The sequence below is a fragment of the Nuphar pumila genome, chromosome 2 (assembly GCF_984573655.1).
Source record: "Nuphar pumila chromosome 2, dmNupPumi1.hap1.1, whole genome shotgun sequence".
NCBI lineage: Eukaryota > Viridiplantae > Streptophyta > Magnoliopsida > Nymphaeales > Nymphaeaceae > Nuphar > Nuphar pumila.
The window spans coordinates 131,463,503-131,481,780 of NC_143250.1; the positions used below are offsets into that span (position 1 = coordinate 131,463,503).

Below are 18,278 nucleotides of genomic sequence, written 5' to 3' on the forward strand. Positions count from 1 at the left end.
TTCGATAAGGTTTTCGAAATCACAAGTCGAAATTTTGGGGCGTTACACGTCCTATCAAAAGGAGACTTTGCATATTATGTCATTTTTGTTGACGACTATACGGGATATTGTTGGATTTATTTTCTTAAAAACAAATATGAAGTTTTCTCGATTTTTAAAACCTATCATATGATGATTAAAAAACAATTTAATAAGAATCTAAAAATTTTTAGAACAGACTCTGGTGGAGAATACCTTTCAAGTGAATTAAAAAATTCTCTTGAAAGTCATTGTATTCTTCACCAAAGATCTTGTCCGAAAACCCTTCAACAAAATGGATTAGCCGAAAGAAAGCATAGACATATAATAAAGACAACTCGAACATTACTTGTTTCTCGAAACATCCCAAAAGGTTTTTGGGCTGAAGAGGCTTAGCATCTGTCTATCTGATAAATCAGTTACCTTTTAAAAACTTGAACAATATCTCGCCTTTTGAAAAATTGTATACCAAAGAACCCGACTATAATCGGTTGAGAATTTTCGGTTGTAAATGCTTCCTTCTTACTGACAAGAACGACAAGCTTTCACCAAAAGGCATTGCCTGCACTTTTCTTGGATATTCTGAAACCCAAAAAGGGTTTCATTGTTATGATATTAAGAATGACAAGCTATATGTTTCCAGAAATGTGAGTTTTCTGGAAAATGTTAATGATTTTGAAAGGAGTGAACCCTTTGAAGAAAACATGGATTACTCTTTTTTATTTGAAATGTTAGCACATGATGATGATAGTGACGATAGTGATGACGATTTCATTCATAATGACGTCAATGATAAAGAAGATAGCTCTTCCCATCCACCTATCTCCCAACATAGAAATGAAGGAGCATTGAAAGATCCTATAACATATACCCATAGAGATAAAAACAGTTTTAGGAGTGCAATTGAAAAATTCAGTGAACCTAGTGGGTCCAATTCAACAAATGATGAAAACCTATGAAGAACTGAGAGAAGTAGAAAGATGCCTTCTAGGTTTATTTCATATGATTCGTTTACTCCTAAATATAGAGCCTACCTTAGCACCATTCATTCCTATATAGAATCCATAAACTTTGAAGAAGCTAAAAAGAATGATGAATGATTGAAAGCAATGGAATGTGAGCTTTCAACTCTCAACAGGGCAAATACTTGGGAGTTTCAAGATCTTCCTAAGGGTAAGAAAGCAATAGGGTGTAGATGGGTATTTAAGGTTAAAATTAAGAGCGATGGATCTCTTGAGAGATATAAGGCTCGATTAGTTGCAAAGGGATATAGTCAAGAATACATGATTGACTATGAAAAAACTTTTGCCCCTGTGGCCCGAATGGTCACTGTCCGATGCTTCATTACCGTTGCCTCAATCAACAAATGGAACATCTATTAAATGGATGTTAAAAACGCCTTTCTTAATGACGATCTGAATAAAGAGATATATATGGATGCTCCACCAGGAATGAAGACTCCCAAAGGGAAAGTGCTTCGCCTTCGAAAAACACTTTATGGTTTAAAACAAGCCCCCAAGGCTTGGTATGATAGATTTAACTCCGTAATGTTAGAAAATGGTTTTTCTTCCTGTTTCACTGACACTGCCTTATTTGTTAGAAAAACCAATGCAGGGATTGTCATTCTGCTCTTGTATGTGGATGATATGCTTATAACCAGAAGCGATTCTAAAGGGGTTAAAAGTATAAAATCAATTTTGAAGGATAAGTTTGAAATGTTTGATTTGGGATTTCTAACTTATTTTTTGGGTATTGAAGTAACATACTCTCATAAGGGATATTTTTTTATCTCAAACTAAGCTTATCTCTGAGATTATTGATAGGTTAGGTATTACGAATGATAATGTTTGTGAAACTCCTACTATAATAGGAGTCAAAATGAAGATTGATGATGGTATTCTTCTCTCCGATCCCACCCCCTACAGACAGCTTGTGGGATCTTTGATGTATCTGAGTATTACTAGACCAGATATCTTTCATGCAGTTCATACTGCAAGTCAGTTCCAACATACACCAATATTAGTTCACATGAGTGCCATCTTGCGGATTGTGAGATACATAAAGGGCACACTAAACAAGGGAGTATTCTTATCATCTTCTTCTGAATTAAAATTAATTGCTTATACTGACTCTGACTGGGGAGGTGACCCAAATAACCGTCACTCCACCACTGTTTTTTTTATGTTTTTAGGAGACTCGTTAATTTCATGGAGATGTAAGAAGTAACAAAAAGTGTCTCTATCCTCAATAGAAGCTGAATATCGTGCCATGACGACTGCTACCATAGAAATTGTATGGATTCATCAGCTATTAGAAGACATGGGGATCTCAATAGAAGGGCCTACCATGCTATGCTGTGATAACAAGAGTGCAATATACATTGCCAAAAATCATACTTTTCATGAGCGGACTAAACATATTGAGATGGACTGTCACTATGTTCGGAAAGCGTATCTGAAAGGAGTTATAGATCTTTCATATATAACTTCAGAATATCAGTTGGCAGATTTCTTCACCAAAGCTTTGTGTGCTCCGCGGTTCAATTTCCTCCTTGGCAAACTTTCGGTCATCTTGCCGTAAGTTTGAGGGGGGGTGTTAAATTGTAATTCATAAGACAATGTATTTTCTATATATATTTTCTATATATAAAAGAAGATACATATACATATATATATATATATATATATATATATATATATTTCGTATATATGCACATGTATCCATCTACTTATATATATAAAATATATATTTCTTTCTTGTATTAGCTGTAGGGGTATTTTAGTCATTTTTACATTTTATTGTAATTCCTCCTTTTTATTTTTTCTTATTTTTGTAATTTTTTTTCATTTCTTATTTTGTTCTTTTATGTAATATTTTTGTATACAACAGTCAGCAGCTACTGACTGTTGTACACAGTTTAAAGAGATAGACGTTGGGCTGATTCCCAACGTCTCTAATAAGAGCCATTGGGAATAACCCAACGATTCTTTAAGTGTGCTTATAAATAAGGGCTATGTGAGCCCATTGAATGTAAGTATTACAGTAAGGACTTGTCTCCTTAAGCTTATAAACACTGTGCATTTATTGCACTTCTTTTGTGGTGTAAAGCTTATAAACACTGTGCATTTATTTTGTGTCTTGAGTATTTGAAGTATCAAGTTATTTGAAAACTTGATTGTTTGCAAGGATTCTTCACAAAGGCTTCCTCTAAAGAGGAATGACAACATGCTATGGCTGAGGAGCCGAGTGCACTGGAGATAATGCATGCTTGGGATATGTTGGAACGTCTACTTGGAAAGAATATAGTGGGTTGCAAGTGGGTTGATAAGATAAATTCTAACGCAGATGGATCGATTGAGAGATACAAGGCAAAATTGGTGGCAAAGGGTTATAGCCACAATTTGTAATCGACTTCGTTGAGACGTTTGTATCCGTAGTTCATATGACAACTAAAAGTATTTTACTTGCAGTTGTTGCGATTAAGCAATGAAAGTCATGACAACTGGATGTGAAGAATGCATTCTTAAATGAAAATTTGGAGGAAGAGGTGTATATGGATTTACTTCCAAGGTATTCATGCCCTTAAGAGAGGGTGTGCAGATGAGCTTAAGCAGGCTCCACATGCATGGTTTGCAAAATTCAGGTCTCTTGGGTTTGAGCAGAGTTATCATGACCTTGCTTTGTTTACTGCATCGGTTGTTTGGATAAGATGGTTGTTGGGTGAGCTTGGCATCTCTGTGAATAAAAAAATGCCCTTGTATTGCAACAATATGAGTGCTATCAACATTGCAAAGAATCCAGAGTTTTATGAGATGATCAAGCACATTGAGATAGATTGTCACTTTATCAGAAAGGCGTATGATGATGGTCTTATCTCTTGAGCATGTGAGCTCAGAAAATCAGATTGCAAATACATTCACTAAGCCTCGCTCCATCACACATTCATATCATTCCTTTCCAAACTTGGGATGATTCCCTTAGCATCATCTCAAGTTTGAAGGGGAGTGTTGAATACTGTAATACATTTTTGTATAATATGTATTACTTGTCTTCTGTACTACCCCTCTCTTATTGTCTCTTGTACGTATCATTGTTTATTAGGGCTAATGTTTTAAATTGTCAGGTTGTTATGGGGTCAACCCAATTTGTCTTGTAGTGAGCTCAAGAGGGTCTACCTCTCTTTTTATGTGTTTCTCTTGTTTTGGGTTTCTTTCTAATGAAAGCTATCGTTCTCTCCCTTTCTTCCTCTCTTATTTGTATGCCTCTATGCCTTAACTTTGCACATCATATCATATCATGTCATGTCATCTCTCTCTCTCTCTCTCTCAAAATAAGCCTCACCACCATGATCTACAAGAAAGCAAACCAAGTTTATAGCCTACCTTAGATTATGCTAATTGAAAGTTGAAACAAAAACGGAATTAAATTAAATTTGAGTTATTGAAAGCTATCTATCTATATATGTATGTGTGTATGTATACATATATGTGTGTGTGTATTCTCAAAATTCACGAATCCATATCTTGATTTCAAATCATGTCTACATTACTGTCTGTGTTCATGTGACAGATCTTTCTGTCACATCAAATAATAATTGAACATTTAAAGATTACATAAATGTCATAGAAGCTCTATAATAGCATAATTTACAAGATTTGAATCTTCTTCACCTTTTGCTTTACTGAGATTTCATTTGCTTATGAACCTCTGTGTCACAGGGATTTTAAGCCACGTGTCTCTAACTGGGACAACATGATCTGTGACATGCCATGATCTCTGTCAGATGTTTAATGTGTTTTGGGCTATGTCACATGGACTCGGCTAAGGAGGTGCCGCACCCGAGTCGACACGCCCCGACACGGGTGCGGACTCGGGTGCGGCTTCGGACTCGGCCCGGACTCGGTCAACGCCGAGTCGGACTCGGTCAACGAGTCCAGGCCGAGTCCGTCCACATTTTGGACTCGGTCAACTTTGACCGAGTCCAAAAATGTCCCTAAAAACTAATTTTTTATATTTTTTATTTAAAAAAATATATAAAAAAGGCACTGTGACTGTGCAGTCTTTGCAGTGTGCACAGTCACAGACTGTGCACAGTCTGTGACTGTGCACAGTGCACAGTCTGTGACTGTGCACAGTGCACAGTCTTTGCAGTGTGCACTGTGCACAGACACCTGTGGCATTTTAAAAATAAAATAAAATAAAATTATATATATATATATATATATATATATATATATATATATATATATATATATATATATATATATATATATATATATATATATATATATATATATATATATATATATATATTTTTTGCCGAGTCCCCGTGTCCAAAAATTTTAAAATTGTGCCGCACCCGTGTGTCGCACCCGCACCCGCACCCGCACCCATGTGACATAGGTTTTGGGTCTATCTTTTTTAATCATATGATCGATTTCATGATCTTTTTTGTCTTTTCCTTAGTTATCTTAAGCACAAACTTAAATTATTTTAACTTTTTATTAACAGTTCAATGTGTTTTAGGCTTGTGCTTGGGGAATTTGAGTCTTGTTCAGTCATTAATTAATGTATTTATTTTTTATAAAATAAATATTAAAATGAAGAGTTTTTCTGTTGCTCCATTTTTCATGAAATTTCGTTTTCATATCTCATGTTTGTGTTGTGTTTATGTCTGTGTATGTCTGACATAGATGAACCTGTTTTGTCAAGATCTGATATATTTGTGTGGTGCTGTTGTATGGACCAAATTCTCCATCTTTACCCATAGAATATTGATACTTGCCCCAATACACACACACACACACACACATATATATATATATATGTGTGTGTGTGTGTGTGTGTATTGTTACTATTGTATCATATTATATATTTATATTGCTGTTTAGTTAGATACCGTGTTTCTTTTCAGGCCATCCAAGGTGAAAGGGAAGAAAAACTTGCTTCTACATTGAAAGACTTCCTTCGTCCTTATGTGAATGGTGATATAGAAAGTTTCATCAGTCATGCAGAATCTGAAGCTGAAAGACTGAAATTTGCAGGTAAACTTGTCATACCAGTTGGGCTGTTTCTCAAACCTTCCTTACCTCCTATTATTGTTGAGTTGAATTTGGACTGGTTATTCCAAGTCATAACCATGCATGTGAGTAGAATTTGTGTGTGATCATTCAATTCAGAAGTTAATTATTGGAATTTTATATGCAAGTCATAATATCAGTTGTCAGGAAACTCAGCTCGTTGAGATGCGACTTCCTGACCTACCAATGAGTTCTTTGCGAGTGATCCTCCATTTACATCCAAGTGCATCGTGTACTAATATCTAAACCTTCTCTAGAGAAAGTTTTAAGAATATGGCATTCATGAAGGCTGTTTGGGTACTTTCTCAGTTCTTTTTAACTTGTGTACTATATGGTTGACTGTGAAAACCCTCAAATGTAATGATATATATGTTAAAATGTAATCTCTCTCTCTCTCTATATATATATATATTTGTAATTAGGGGTGGCAATTTCTGACACGACCCACCAACCCGACCCGCCAACCCGCCTCTTAGGCGGGTTCGGGTTGGGCTTAAGCCAACTCGTTTAATAAACGGGTCGACCCGCGTAACCCGTTTATTAAACAGTTTGGGTTGGGGGTATGCCAACCCGCCAACCCGGCTGACCCGTTTAATAAACGGGTTAGGCGGGTGGGTCGACCTGCCAACCCGACCCGCCAACCCGACCCGTCAACCTGACCCGTGAACCTGAAAACCCGTTTACCCGACCCAACCCATTTATTAAATGGGTTGGCGGGTCGTGTAGGGTTACCCGTTTATTAAACGGGTCGGGTTCGTGTTTGCCACAGCCGACCCGTTTAATAAACGGGTCGGGTTCGGGTTGAGGTATGCTGACACGCCAACCCGACCCGCCAACCCGACCCGATTGCCACCCCTATTTGTAATACCCTATAAGGGCAAAATAGTCTTTTTCATTTTTTTCTCATATTCTTTTTGCTCTTTTTCTTATTTTTTCTTTTTTGATTTTTGTCTTTTCCATTGAGGGGCCCACATCATATAGACGTTTGCCCCCTCCAACGTCTATATGTGGAGCCTCTCTAAGGGTTCTATGGTGTATAAATAGATGTCTGACCCCTTTGTAATTTTTAAGTTTTTGTAAAGCTCTCTCACTTATTCAATAAAGATTCTATTTATTTTTATGTCTTTGTGCATTTGTATTCTCTTGTGAGTGTTCATCTTGTGTCTTTGTGCACACTTTTCATATTGAGAATCTAGTGCCTTTGTGCAGTCTCTTTGAAAACATTTTCACATGGTATCAGAGCTTGGTCCCTAGAAGAATTGCTCGTGTGTTGCGTCATCACGGTGGTTGCCTCGAAGAACGTGCTCATTCCTCATTCTTGTTCTTTTGGCGTGGAAAGCTCTTGCAATTTATTTCAAGGCGCACTACATCAAGTAAGCTCAAAGAAGACCCGTTGCAGTAAACTTTCAAATTAAAAAGATTCTTTCTTTCTCATAAAAGCCTCTCCATGGGGGAAAATGATTCTCATTTTTTCTCGGATTCAAACTCAATGGGTCAAACTATCATGTTTGAGCCGGTAATATGGAAGCTCATATCAAGGAAAAAGGACTTTGGGGCTATGTCAAAGGTATGTTTTCCGATCCTGAACAAAAAATCACTATAGTTGAAAAAGGTGAAATTAAGGTTCTTGGTGGAGAAGAAAGAGAGAAAGCCTTTGAATAATATAACAAAAAACATGAATAAAAAATGAAGAATCATTAAATCCTTTCATGGATTTTTTCTACGGTGGAGACTAGGATTAATGCCAATATTTTGAAATTTAAAAAGGCATTTCAAGTTTGGGAATACCTTGAGAGGATGTATACCTCAAGAGATCTATCCCATAAATATTATCTTCAAAAAAGAGCATTGACTCTTCAACAAGGAAAAACGTCTATTAGAGAATACTTTGCCAAGTTATCATCCATTTGGGATGAACTTGCACTCCTTGAACCTAAATGGAATGGAGAAGCTATTGAGCTACGACACAAGCAATTAGAAGATCACTTCTTTAATCTTTTGAATGGGCTTAGTCCCGAATTCGAGCAAACTAGATCCTCTCTTCTATCTTCTTTTACCTCTCCACCTCTAGAAGACATTCTTATTAAACTAAGTGGAGAAGAAACTAGATTGAGAATTGATCATGCATAGTTTATTCATATTGTTAGATATTTTTATGCATGATATTGTGCGAAATTAGTATTAAAAGCCTGTGTTTAGTTGATCTTTATGCGTTGTCCCATAGGGTTACATTTGATCACAATTAAAGAAAAAAAGAAACAAATTGGGACCCACTTGTGTTTTTAGAAAATTTTAGTTTTCTTTAACATGTTTTCAGAAATTATTTTTTGAAAGAGGAGGTTTTGTGAAATTCTTGAAAATCAGAATACTCTTTTAATTTTTTTTTAAAACACCCTCTAACCCTAATTAGCATTATAAATAATTGTTTTAGAGCTAGAGGGGGGCGTCTTCCCTCGTTGGAGTTCATGCCTCCCCCTCTAGCCTCTTTCTCTAGTCTCTCAGCTGGCCCCCTCTCTTCCCTTCTTTCTCCTCCCCTCTTTCTTCTTCCTTTCTCTTCTTCTTTCTTGCCGGTTTGGAGTCTTCCTTCTTGCATTGGAGGTGCATGACGCGTGCGATAGAGGAGGGAAGTCCACTCTGTTCTCGGAGGCGAACTCGAGGTAAGCCTCTTCTCCTCCTCTTTAAATTGTTATTTAGCGTAGTTTGCTGCATATAGGTAGTCGTTATTAAATTCTGCATACATTAGTGTTTATTATTATTATTATTTTTGTATTTTTTTTCTTTGGTTTTTAAATTTAATTGTTATTTCCTTGCAACTAACCTTAACTAGATTAGATAGTCTAGTTGTTTCGTTTTTGTGTGGTCTTGAGTTTTGTAGGTGGGCACGAGCCTTTAGATTTTCATTGAAACGCGACAGCAAGGACCGTGCATAAGCAGACAACGGAAACTAGATCGCGAGCAAACAGAGCCCTGCAATTTTTACTTTTCTTTATTTTTATTTTTTAAGGCAATTTGATTCATTGGGTTGTAATAATTTTATTTCTGCTAGGACCATTGTAATAGGGTAGTGTACTTTGTTTACATTTTATTTAAGGCAATAAAGATTGTTTTGTGTGGAGTACAATGTTCTAACCCCGTTCCCTGAGTTCGACCCGGACTTCACCACTAGTGTGAACCGGTTAGTTGAAATTTGATGCACGGTTTACACTGGCAATTTTTATTGAAAAATATCTTTTAAAAATACTTTTTAGAAATGTTGCATCAAGAATGAACAAATCCAATTAAAATGTGTTGGTTGTTCCTTTAGCAAAAGATGAAAATGAAGGAGCTTATGCCATTTCTAGACCGGGGAATAATTCGCAAACATATAAACCCTCATTTTAATAAATTCCAAAATCAAAATCAAGGAGCGAGACAAGATGGTTGTCAAAATGGTGGCCAAAATGAAAGGTACCAAGGAAGAGATTATGGTAAAATCATTTGCCATTTTTGCAAAGAACCATTACAAATTAAACCGGTTTGTCCAAAATGGAAGAACAAGGTGGCCATGTCTACAACATTTCAACCATACAAGGAGGAGGGTCCATCTACTTCCAACAATGGAGCACTATCACTAAGTCAAATTATGAAAACTCTTCAACCTCTTCTTAAGGGATCCATTTTTGGGGCTGCCATGACAACCTTCTCTCATCTTGGTAAGACTTCTTGGCTTTTAGATTTCGGTGCCTTCTTTCATGTGACACCAAATATTTTTGCTCTTTCCGAATACATGAAAAGTATATCTTCTTCTTTTCTCTCAACCGCGGATGATGCTTCTCTTGAAATCAAAGGGATTAAAATTTTTGAAAATCAAGGATTTTTCATTCCCAAAATTAGATTTATACCTAAACTAAATTTAAATTTGCTTTTGCTCTCTCAACTATCGAACCATGGGTATGATATCAAGTTTTCATTAAATAAATGTTGGATACAGGATCGCCGGTTCAGGAAGTTGATTGAGGAAGGCTCTAGAAAAGGAGATTTATACTACATAAAATTTCTTCAAATTTCAAAATACTCTTTTTGTAACATTGACCAACATAAAGATATAAATATTTGATATAAACGTCTTGAGCATCCCAATATTGCCAAGCTTTCTTATTTGCATTTTGTTACAGATCTTTATAAAAAAGACTTCAATTGTAATGATTGTATTCTTGGAAAAAATGAGAAGCTTGCCTTTTAAACAAACATCTATATTTACAACCAAACTATTTAAACTTGTGCACTCGATGCATGGGGACTGACACCCGTTATATCTAAAGGAGGGTTCTCTTATTATGTTATTTTTGTTGATGATTATTTTAGATATTGGTGGATATATTTTCTTAAACATGAGGTATTTACGTCTTTTAAGACCTATCACATGATGATCAAAAATCAATTTAATGGCAAGTTAAAGATTCTTAGAATCGATTCTGAAGGAGAATATCTCTCAAATGAGTTTAAAAAGTACTTTGAGATTAATGAAATTATCTTAAAAAATTATGTCCCAAAACACCTCAACAAAATGGCTTAGCCGAAAGAAAACTTTAACGCCCCAAAATTTCGAACCTTATAATTTCCTTGAAATAGTTGAAAAATTCATTTTCTTTATAGAGTTTATTTTTAAAATCAGCGGAAACAATTTCTTTAAAAGAAAAAGAACAAGTTTGACAACCTTGGGCACGTTAGCGAGAGAACAAAGATTTACCATGGACGATCTGCAATAATACTTAGGAAACCATTTCTTCTATTTAAAGAGAGTATCAAGTTTGTACAAAATTTGGATTTCTTCTAGGGAAAACCGTATCAAAAACCAAAATGTCCAGGAGAAGAACTACGAGCAGAAACAGTGGATCCTTAAATCATCTCGCAGTCGCGCCATCGCCTGATGCACCTATTCGTCACTTGTACCCATGAAATGAGTTAGTTTTGCGAAAAACTAGTATGAGAGCACAAAAACAGAAAGAACTAAATTAGACATGAATAATTTATGCAGTAGGTAGTAACGAGCAAACTAAGTAGATAGACTGAAGAAACAAGCTAAGTACAACAAACTGAAAAGGTGAGCATGCTCAATTTAGTTATTACTTGTTAACCGGTCATGCACGTACATAGATGGCACGTGAGTCGAAACAACCGAGACCAAGCCGAGTGTTCATTATGTTAAGTATTTTAAGATACCTTCGTTGTCTGACTGAATCCTATTCCTATGGAGACGACCGATGGTCGAGAGAGTAAGTCCCCAAGGCCTGATAGGGATGCATCCAACTTCTGCAGAAGTGTTACTCTAACTTAAGTAGCCCTTTATCCCCCCTAACCTCCGATGACTCGGGAAGATGGGTCTTTTGCCCTTAAAAAGCCATAAATGGTCTGTCCATCGGAGTTGGTACCCTCCGTCCTCTCTCTTGACGAAGCCAGGTTGAATTGAGCGCGACGGGGTTTCTTAGCCGTTGCCTCATTCTTCATGCTCTGGTCCATTAGACCATAACGGGCATCTTGCCTATAAAGGCGATCCTCTTTTTATATGTGTTTTCAACAACGTGCATAAAGCACTAATCAATGTCATAAGACTATCTCATCCAATCGTCGTAGTACTAACATGCCTCACATGTTCAAAAGTACACTACGGGGAAAGGGGTATAGGTCTTTAATAGGAGCCTCAGGAGTGTTTTCCGCAAAGTTAAAATGTTTTCAAAAGCTATTTTAACATTGCAAATCTTTCGAAACGATCCACAACTTGCCAACATATGCAATGCGATTTTCTCGAATCTGACATCCGATGACGCAGTGTCTGGGTGCTATGCAAGTCACAACACTGGTTTTGGTAAATGGGTTTCGCAAAAGAACCCATCACCCAACAACTTGATCTTGCCCCAGATCAAGGATTTTCCCAAAATATATCGGGTAAAATAGTGGAATAGGTATTCCTCCCAAATACGCTGAGTCGATGGCAAGGCAAAAACGAAAGACAATAATGCGAAAAGCAAGAGCCTGGGCGCGAAGCGCGACGACAAACAGAAATAGGAAATGCGAAGGCGAATGACAAGGATCGCGAAACCACGTTCTTGAATTAAAAGGCAGTAAGTAGTAAATACGAAAGCAAAAGCCTGAGCGAAAAGCGCGACGACAAGCTGAAATAGGAAATGCGAAAGCAAAGGACAAGGATCGCGAAACCGCGTCCTTGAATTAAAAGACAGTAAGTAGTAAATACGAAAGCAAAGGCCTGGGCGCAAAGCGCGACGACAAACAGAAACAGGAAATGCGAGGACAAGGATCGCGAAACCGCGTCCTTGAATTTAAAAGCGTACTCATATACGTATATGTATATAGATATGTAATTAAGAGAGGGGCAGGGGCCATTGGCCCCTGTCGGTCAAGAGAGGGGCAGGGGCCATTGGCCCCTGCTGGGTTTCCGAGAAATGAGGCAGGAGTCTTCGGCTCCTGCCTCCCTTCTTAAGGAGAAAGGGTAGGGGCCACCGGCCCCTACATGAAAGGGAAGGGCAGGGGCCATGGCCCTTGCCGGAACGATAAAAGGGTAGGGGGCAGAGCCCCCTGCCTGCTAAAAGATGAGGGCAAGGGGGGGGGGGGGAGCCCCCTGCCTGCTAAAAAGAGGAAGGCAAGGGGGGCGGAGCCCCTTGCCTGACGGAAAAGGGAGGAGGAAGGCTCGGCAGGGGCCGTCGGCCACCTGCCGGCCTTCCGACGAACCAGAGGAAGAATGAGGGGGGGGGGGGGGGGAGCGGGAGGAGAAGGGGGGCTTACCTGGGCTGCCGAGGGAAGGGAGGTCGCCAAGGAGTGGCTGCCGTGAAGGAAGCTCGCCGGAGTGGAGAGCGAGGGATAGAGTCGGGGGGAGAGAGAGCAGAGATAGAGGGGAGAGAGATGATAGATGAGAGAGAGAGTCGGGGGGTCGGGGGAGGCTCGTAAGCCTTCCCCTCTCGCCTTTTTATAGGGAGGGGGCGCACACAGGGCCCGCCCCTTGTGTCGTCGGAGAACCCCCCCCCCCCCCGCTTTCGTGGGCTGCCAGCCCCCTCGAAAACCCTTTTCGAGGGGCTGGGCAAGAGTTGGATCCGGGTCGGGTCTGGACCCGACCCGGGTCCGAGATTTTTTTTTTGTTAAAAAACTGGGTTTTACAAAAACATAGACATATAGTTGAAACCACTAGAACTTTGCTTATTTCTCAAAAAATTCTTAAAAGATTTTGGGACGAGGTGGCTCTTGCATCTGTTTATCTTATAAATCGTCTTTCTTTAAAAAAATTAAATAAAATATCACCTATTGAAATTATGTATCAAAAGGAACCCAATTATAATAGACGAAGAGTTTTTGGATGCAAATGTTTTATTCTTACCAACAAAAATGACGAACTTTCACCAAAAGCTATTCGTTGTGCATTTCTTGGATATTCGGAAATACAAAAAGGATTTAGGTATTACGATATTAAAAATGATAAATTATATGTTTCTAGAAATGTAACCTTTTTAGAAAATGTTAGTGGTTTTGAAGATTATGAACCTCATGAAGATAATATAGATTATTCCTTCTTGTTTGAATTATTATCTAGAAATGATGATATTTCTAATGATGATGCAATGATATTTGATGCTCTTTCTAATGATACACAAAAGAGTGATAATTCTCAATTTCTTGAGCAACCTATCGAAGAAGGAATATCTTGTGAACCAATCATTTATATTCATAGAGATATAAACACTTTTAAAAGTGCAATTGAGAAATATAGTGAATCTAGTGAACCTACCTCAATAAATAATTCTTGTAGGACCGAAAAAACTAGGAGAAATCCTTCTAGATTTATATCCTATGAATCTTTCTCACCTAAACATAGAGCATGTCTTAGTGTCATTCATTTGTATCTGAAACCTAAGAATTTTGAATAAGCCAAAAATTGGTAGAATGGAGGGATACAATGGATAATGAACTTAAAGCTCTTAAAAAAGCTAAAAATTGAGAATTTCAAAATTTACTTAGAGGAAAGAAAACAATAGAATGTAGGTAGGTCTTCAAAGTCAAAACTAGGAGTGATGAGTCTCTTGAAAGGTATAAAGTCCGTCTAGTTGCCAAAGGGTATAGTTAAGAATATGAAATAGATTGCGATGAAACTTTTGCCCATGTTACACGAATGATCACTCTTAGATGCATAATTACAATTGCTTCTATTAAAAAATAGAACATATATCAAATGGATGTTAAAAATACATTTTTAAATGGAGACCTAAATGAAGAAGTTTATATGGATGCTCCTCCGGGTATGGATGTTTCTAAAGGTAAAGTTTTTTGTCTACGAAAAACTCTCTATGGTTTGAAACAAACTCCCAAGGCTTGGTATGATCAGTTTAACAATTTAATGGTAGAAAATGGTTTTATTTCATGTTATACTGACACTGCCCTGTTTGTAAAGAAATCCGATGCAAGAATTATGATTTTATTATTATATGTTGATGATATGTTAATCACAGGTGATGATGCCAAAGGGATTAAGAGTATCATGTCTACACTAACAGAAAAATTTGAAATGTCAGACTTAGGGTTTCTGGCATATTTTTCAGGCATAGAAATTGCCTAGTGTCACAGGGATTATTTTTTGTTTCAAACTAAACTTGCTTGTGAGATTATTGACAGGTCAAAAATTACAGATGCCAAAATTTGTGAAACTCCTGAAGTAGTAGGAACAAGGTTGAAAATTGATAATGGAGTTTCTCTAGAAGATACCACTCCTTACAGGCAACTCATTGGATCTTTGATGTATCTTAAAATCACTAGACCGGATATCTCTCATATTGTGCATGTTGCGAGTCAATTTCAGCATGCCCCTACATCAATTCATATAAGTGTCATTCTTCGAATTATCAGATATATAAAGGGATCCATAAATAAGAGAGTATTTTTATCTTCATTTTTTAATTAAATTTAATTGCTTATACTGACTCTGATTGGGGAGGTGATTCAAATAACCGTCACTCCACCACTGGTTTTTGTGTCTTCTTAGGTGAATCGTTAATTTTTTGGAAATGCAAGAAACAATAGAAGGTGTCTTTGTCATCTATTGAGGCTGAATACCGAGATAAGACAACTTCAACCATAGAAATTGTTTGGATTCGGCGGTTGCTGAAAGATATGGGCATTCGTGTTTAAGGACCTACAAAGCTCTGTTGTGACAACAAGAGTGTAATATATATTACCAAGAATCACACATTTCATGAATGCATGAAGCATATCGAGATGGACTGCCACCATGTTATAGAAGAATATCTGAAGAAAGTCATTGATCTACCTTATGTAACATCAGAATATCAACTGACTGACTTCTTTACTAAGGCACTCTGTTCTCATAGATTCAATTTTCTTCTTGGCAAACTTTTGGTCATTACACCATAAGTTTGAGGGGGGATATGTAGATATATATTTTTATAATACCCTATAAGGGCAAACTAGTCTTTTTCATTTTTTTCGCATATTCTTTTTGCTCTTTTTCTTTTTCTCTTTTGTATTTTTTTTCTTATTTTTTCTTTTTTGATTTTTGTCTTTTGCCATTGAGGGGCCCACATCATATAAACGTTGGGCCCGTTTGACTGTTGGAGAGGCTCCAACGTCTATATGTGGAGCCCCTCCAAGGGTTCTATGGTATATAAATAGGGGTCTCACCCCTTTGTAATTCTTAAGCTTTTGTAAAGCTCTCTCACTTATTCAATAAAGATTCTATTTATTTTTATGCCTTTGTGCATTTGTATTCTCTTGTGTCTTTGTGCACACTTTTCATATTGAGAATCTAGTGCCTTTGTGCACAGTCTCTTTGAAGACATTTTCACAATATAATGGGTGTATTAATGATATTCTTCCAAGATATTTATCATTTTGGGGAATTTCTTGGGAGAGATGACTCCTGTCAGGTGTTTTACAGAAATATCATTGGCAAAATTAAGAAAAGAAAAGAATATGAAAGTATTTGAACTTAGTTTGAAAAGAGAAAGATTCCAGATAAATGTTGAGAAAATGTCTGAATATATCAAGACAGCAGTGTTACAACTTCAAATATCTTGTTAGTCTAAAAGTAACGAAAATTCTCAACAGCTAATCTCTTTGAAAAGTAACTGTAAGGTATTGTGTGAGTTCCAGGGACACTAAGATGTAGTACTTCTCTCTGCCATCTATTATTTGAACTCCATGCTCTGATTGCTTTCATTATCTGTGCCTGATTGCTTCTACTCATTTGTTTTCATGATTGCTTCTTTTTCCTGTTTATCTTTGCTTTCATTAGCTCAGTGTTTTTGTCAATCCCTGATGTTTCCTTTCAATTTGATTTTGTTACTTGTACTGTTCTTTGCAACTTTATTTAGATCAATTTGATAGATTGGTGGTTTATAAAAGATGGTACTTAAAGGGTTAGCTGAAGATTAACACTATCATGTCTTGTTACATCTTGTCTCATTGCATTACTCAAGGACATTCCGTTCTCTTTACTGTATCTTTGGTTCATGTGTCCATTGATTTGGGGTATTGAACAGTGACACCTTTCTTTTCCTTTAGGGAAGCTTGATTTGGAAAAGGCTTATTTTATAAAATGCATGAGCTATTTACTGTACATGTTGGAAATATGGCAGTGACTATTAGAATAAAAGTTATCTTCTGTAGCAAGGATCAAATGGCTTTTCACTTCACTGACTGTATATGTTGCAAGAACTGATGGGAGTTGAGTTTTTTTGTATTAGGAAAATAAAAATGCTTAGCAGATCGTTGCTAACTCTTTGGATGCATCCTTTCTGACAATGAGATTACTGAGTTGGTGGATGCACCATACAATTTGTCAAATGAGCCTGGCTTTTGAATACGTGGAAGAAGTATATTTACCAAATTTAACTTTATGAAGGCTAGCAGTGGTAGTAGAGGAGCTGTGAATATAGATTTGGTACTTGAAGTTTTGGTTGATATATGCATCTTTGGGTTTCCTATGAGAGTTTCCAGCCGAGGAAGCGATTCAAGAAGCGGGAAGTGGAAGCACGGAATGTCTGGAAAGCAAACCGAGAATCATCTCGGAAGTGAGAAAAGAAGCGAACTGGAAGCGACATAGGAATCAAATCGGAATCGAAGGGAAAACGAAGAGGGAAGCGACCTAGGATTTGAGTGAGAAACGAATAGGAATCGAACAAGAAGCGAAAATGTAGTTATATTTTTCCTAATTTTACCAAAATATAAAATTTATGTTATCATTGACAAAATAAAACATGAGTAGATAACATTAAAGCTGATCTATTAATCTCAAAATTGAATCATATATGTAAGTGCAACAATTTAGCAAATGCATCCTATTGCATACATTTAATAATTTATACATCAAGAGAAAATCATAATTCATATTACATATTCCATAATCCATACAACAAGAATTTAAAAACTACTAAAATAATAAAAACATTATCACACCACTTTTACAACTACTAAAATTCAAATCTTACAGCTTTAATCCAAGTAATTTAACCTAAAATTCAAATCTCACTGCTTTAGGCCTCACTGAAAATCAAAATGCTAATAATCTCAAGGCTCCAGCAAGTTCAACAAAGCACAAGCTAAAATAAAATGAAAATCAAATGGCGCAATTCCCTAATCCAATGTTTCCTAGCATGGTGTCACTATCACATTTCATCCTAGGTTAGCATGTGTGAAAAATTCATAATTTGTTTTGTTAATTTGCCGTGTAAACAACAAAGAGTAGCCCAAAGAGACAAAGAGAGAGAGAGGGGGAGAGAGAGAGACAAACAAAGAGAGAGAGTCAGTGAGAGAGAGAGTGGGCGAGAGCGACACAAAGAGCGAGAGACGGAGAGAGAGTATGAGCAAGAGAGCGAGAGAGAGACGAAAAGGGAGAATCAGAGAGAGAGAGAGAGAGAGAGAGAGAGAGAGAGAGAGAGAGAGAGAGAGAGAGAGAGAGAGAGGAAAAGGGAGAATCAGAGAGAGAGAGCGAGTAAGAGAGGACACCCATGGAGGTCGTCAGAGGTCTAGGACTCTAGAACGAGAGAGGGTAGGGTTTGAGAATTGAAAACCCCAAACCCTACTCATTTTAGTTTTTCATATTTCACAAAAATTGAAAAATGACTACTTTACCCTTAAAAAATAGTTTCTTTTATTTTTTGAGTATTTTTTTTATTAAAGGCT

The 18,278-nt window shown here is 37.0% G+C and overlaps 1 protein-coding gene across 3 annotated transcripts in view; it reads left to right on the plus strand.

Moving 5' to 3' along the window:
- Positions 1-18,278, plus strand: part of LOC149847121 (chaperone protein dnaJ 10-like) — a 104,966-nt gene that overhangs the window by 59,886 nt on the left and 26,802 nt on the right. For all 3 annotated transcript variants that reach the window (XR_016430343.1, XM_089996831.1, XM_089996832.1), the window contains exon 5: positions 5,933-6,062. Coding sequence is in view for 2 of the 3 variants with exons in the window: in XM_089996831.1 (XP_089852957.1) it covers positions 5,933-6,062 (130 nt within the window). In the remaining variant the exon portion in view is untranslated. The remainder of the gene's footprint in view (positions 1-5,932; positions 6,063-18,278) is intronic.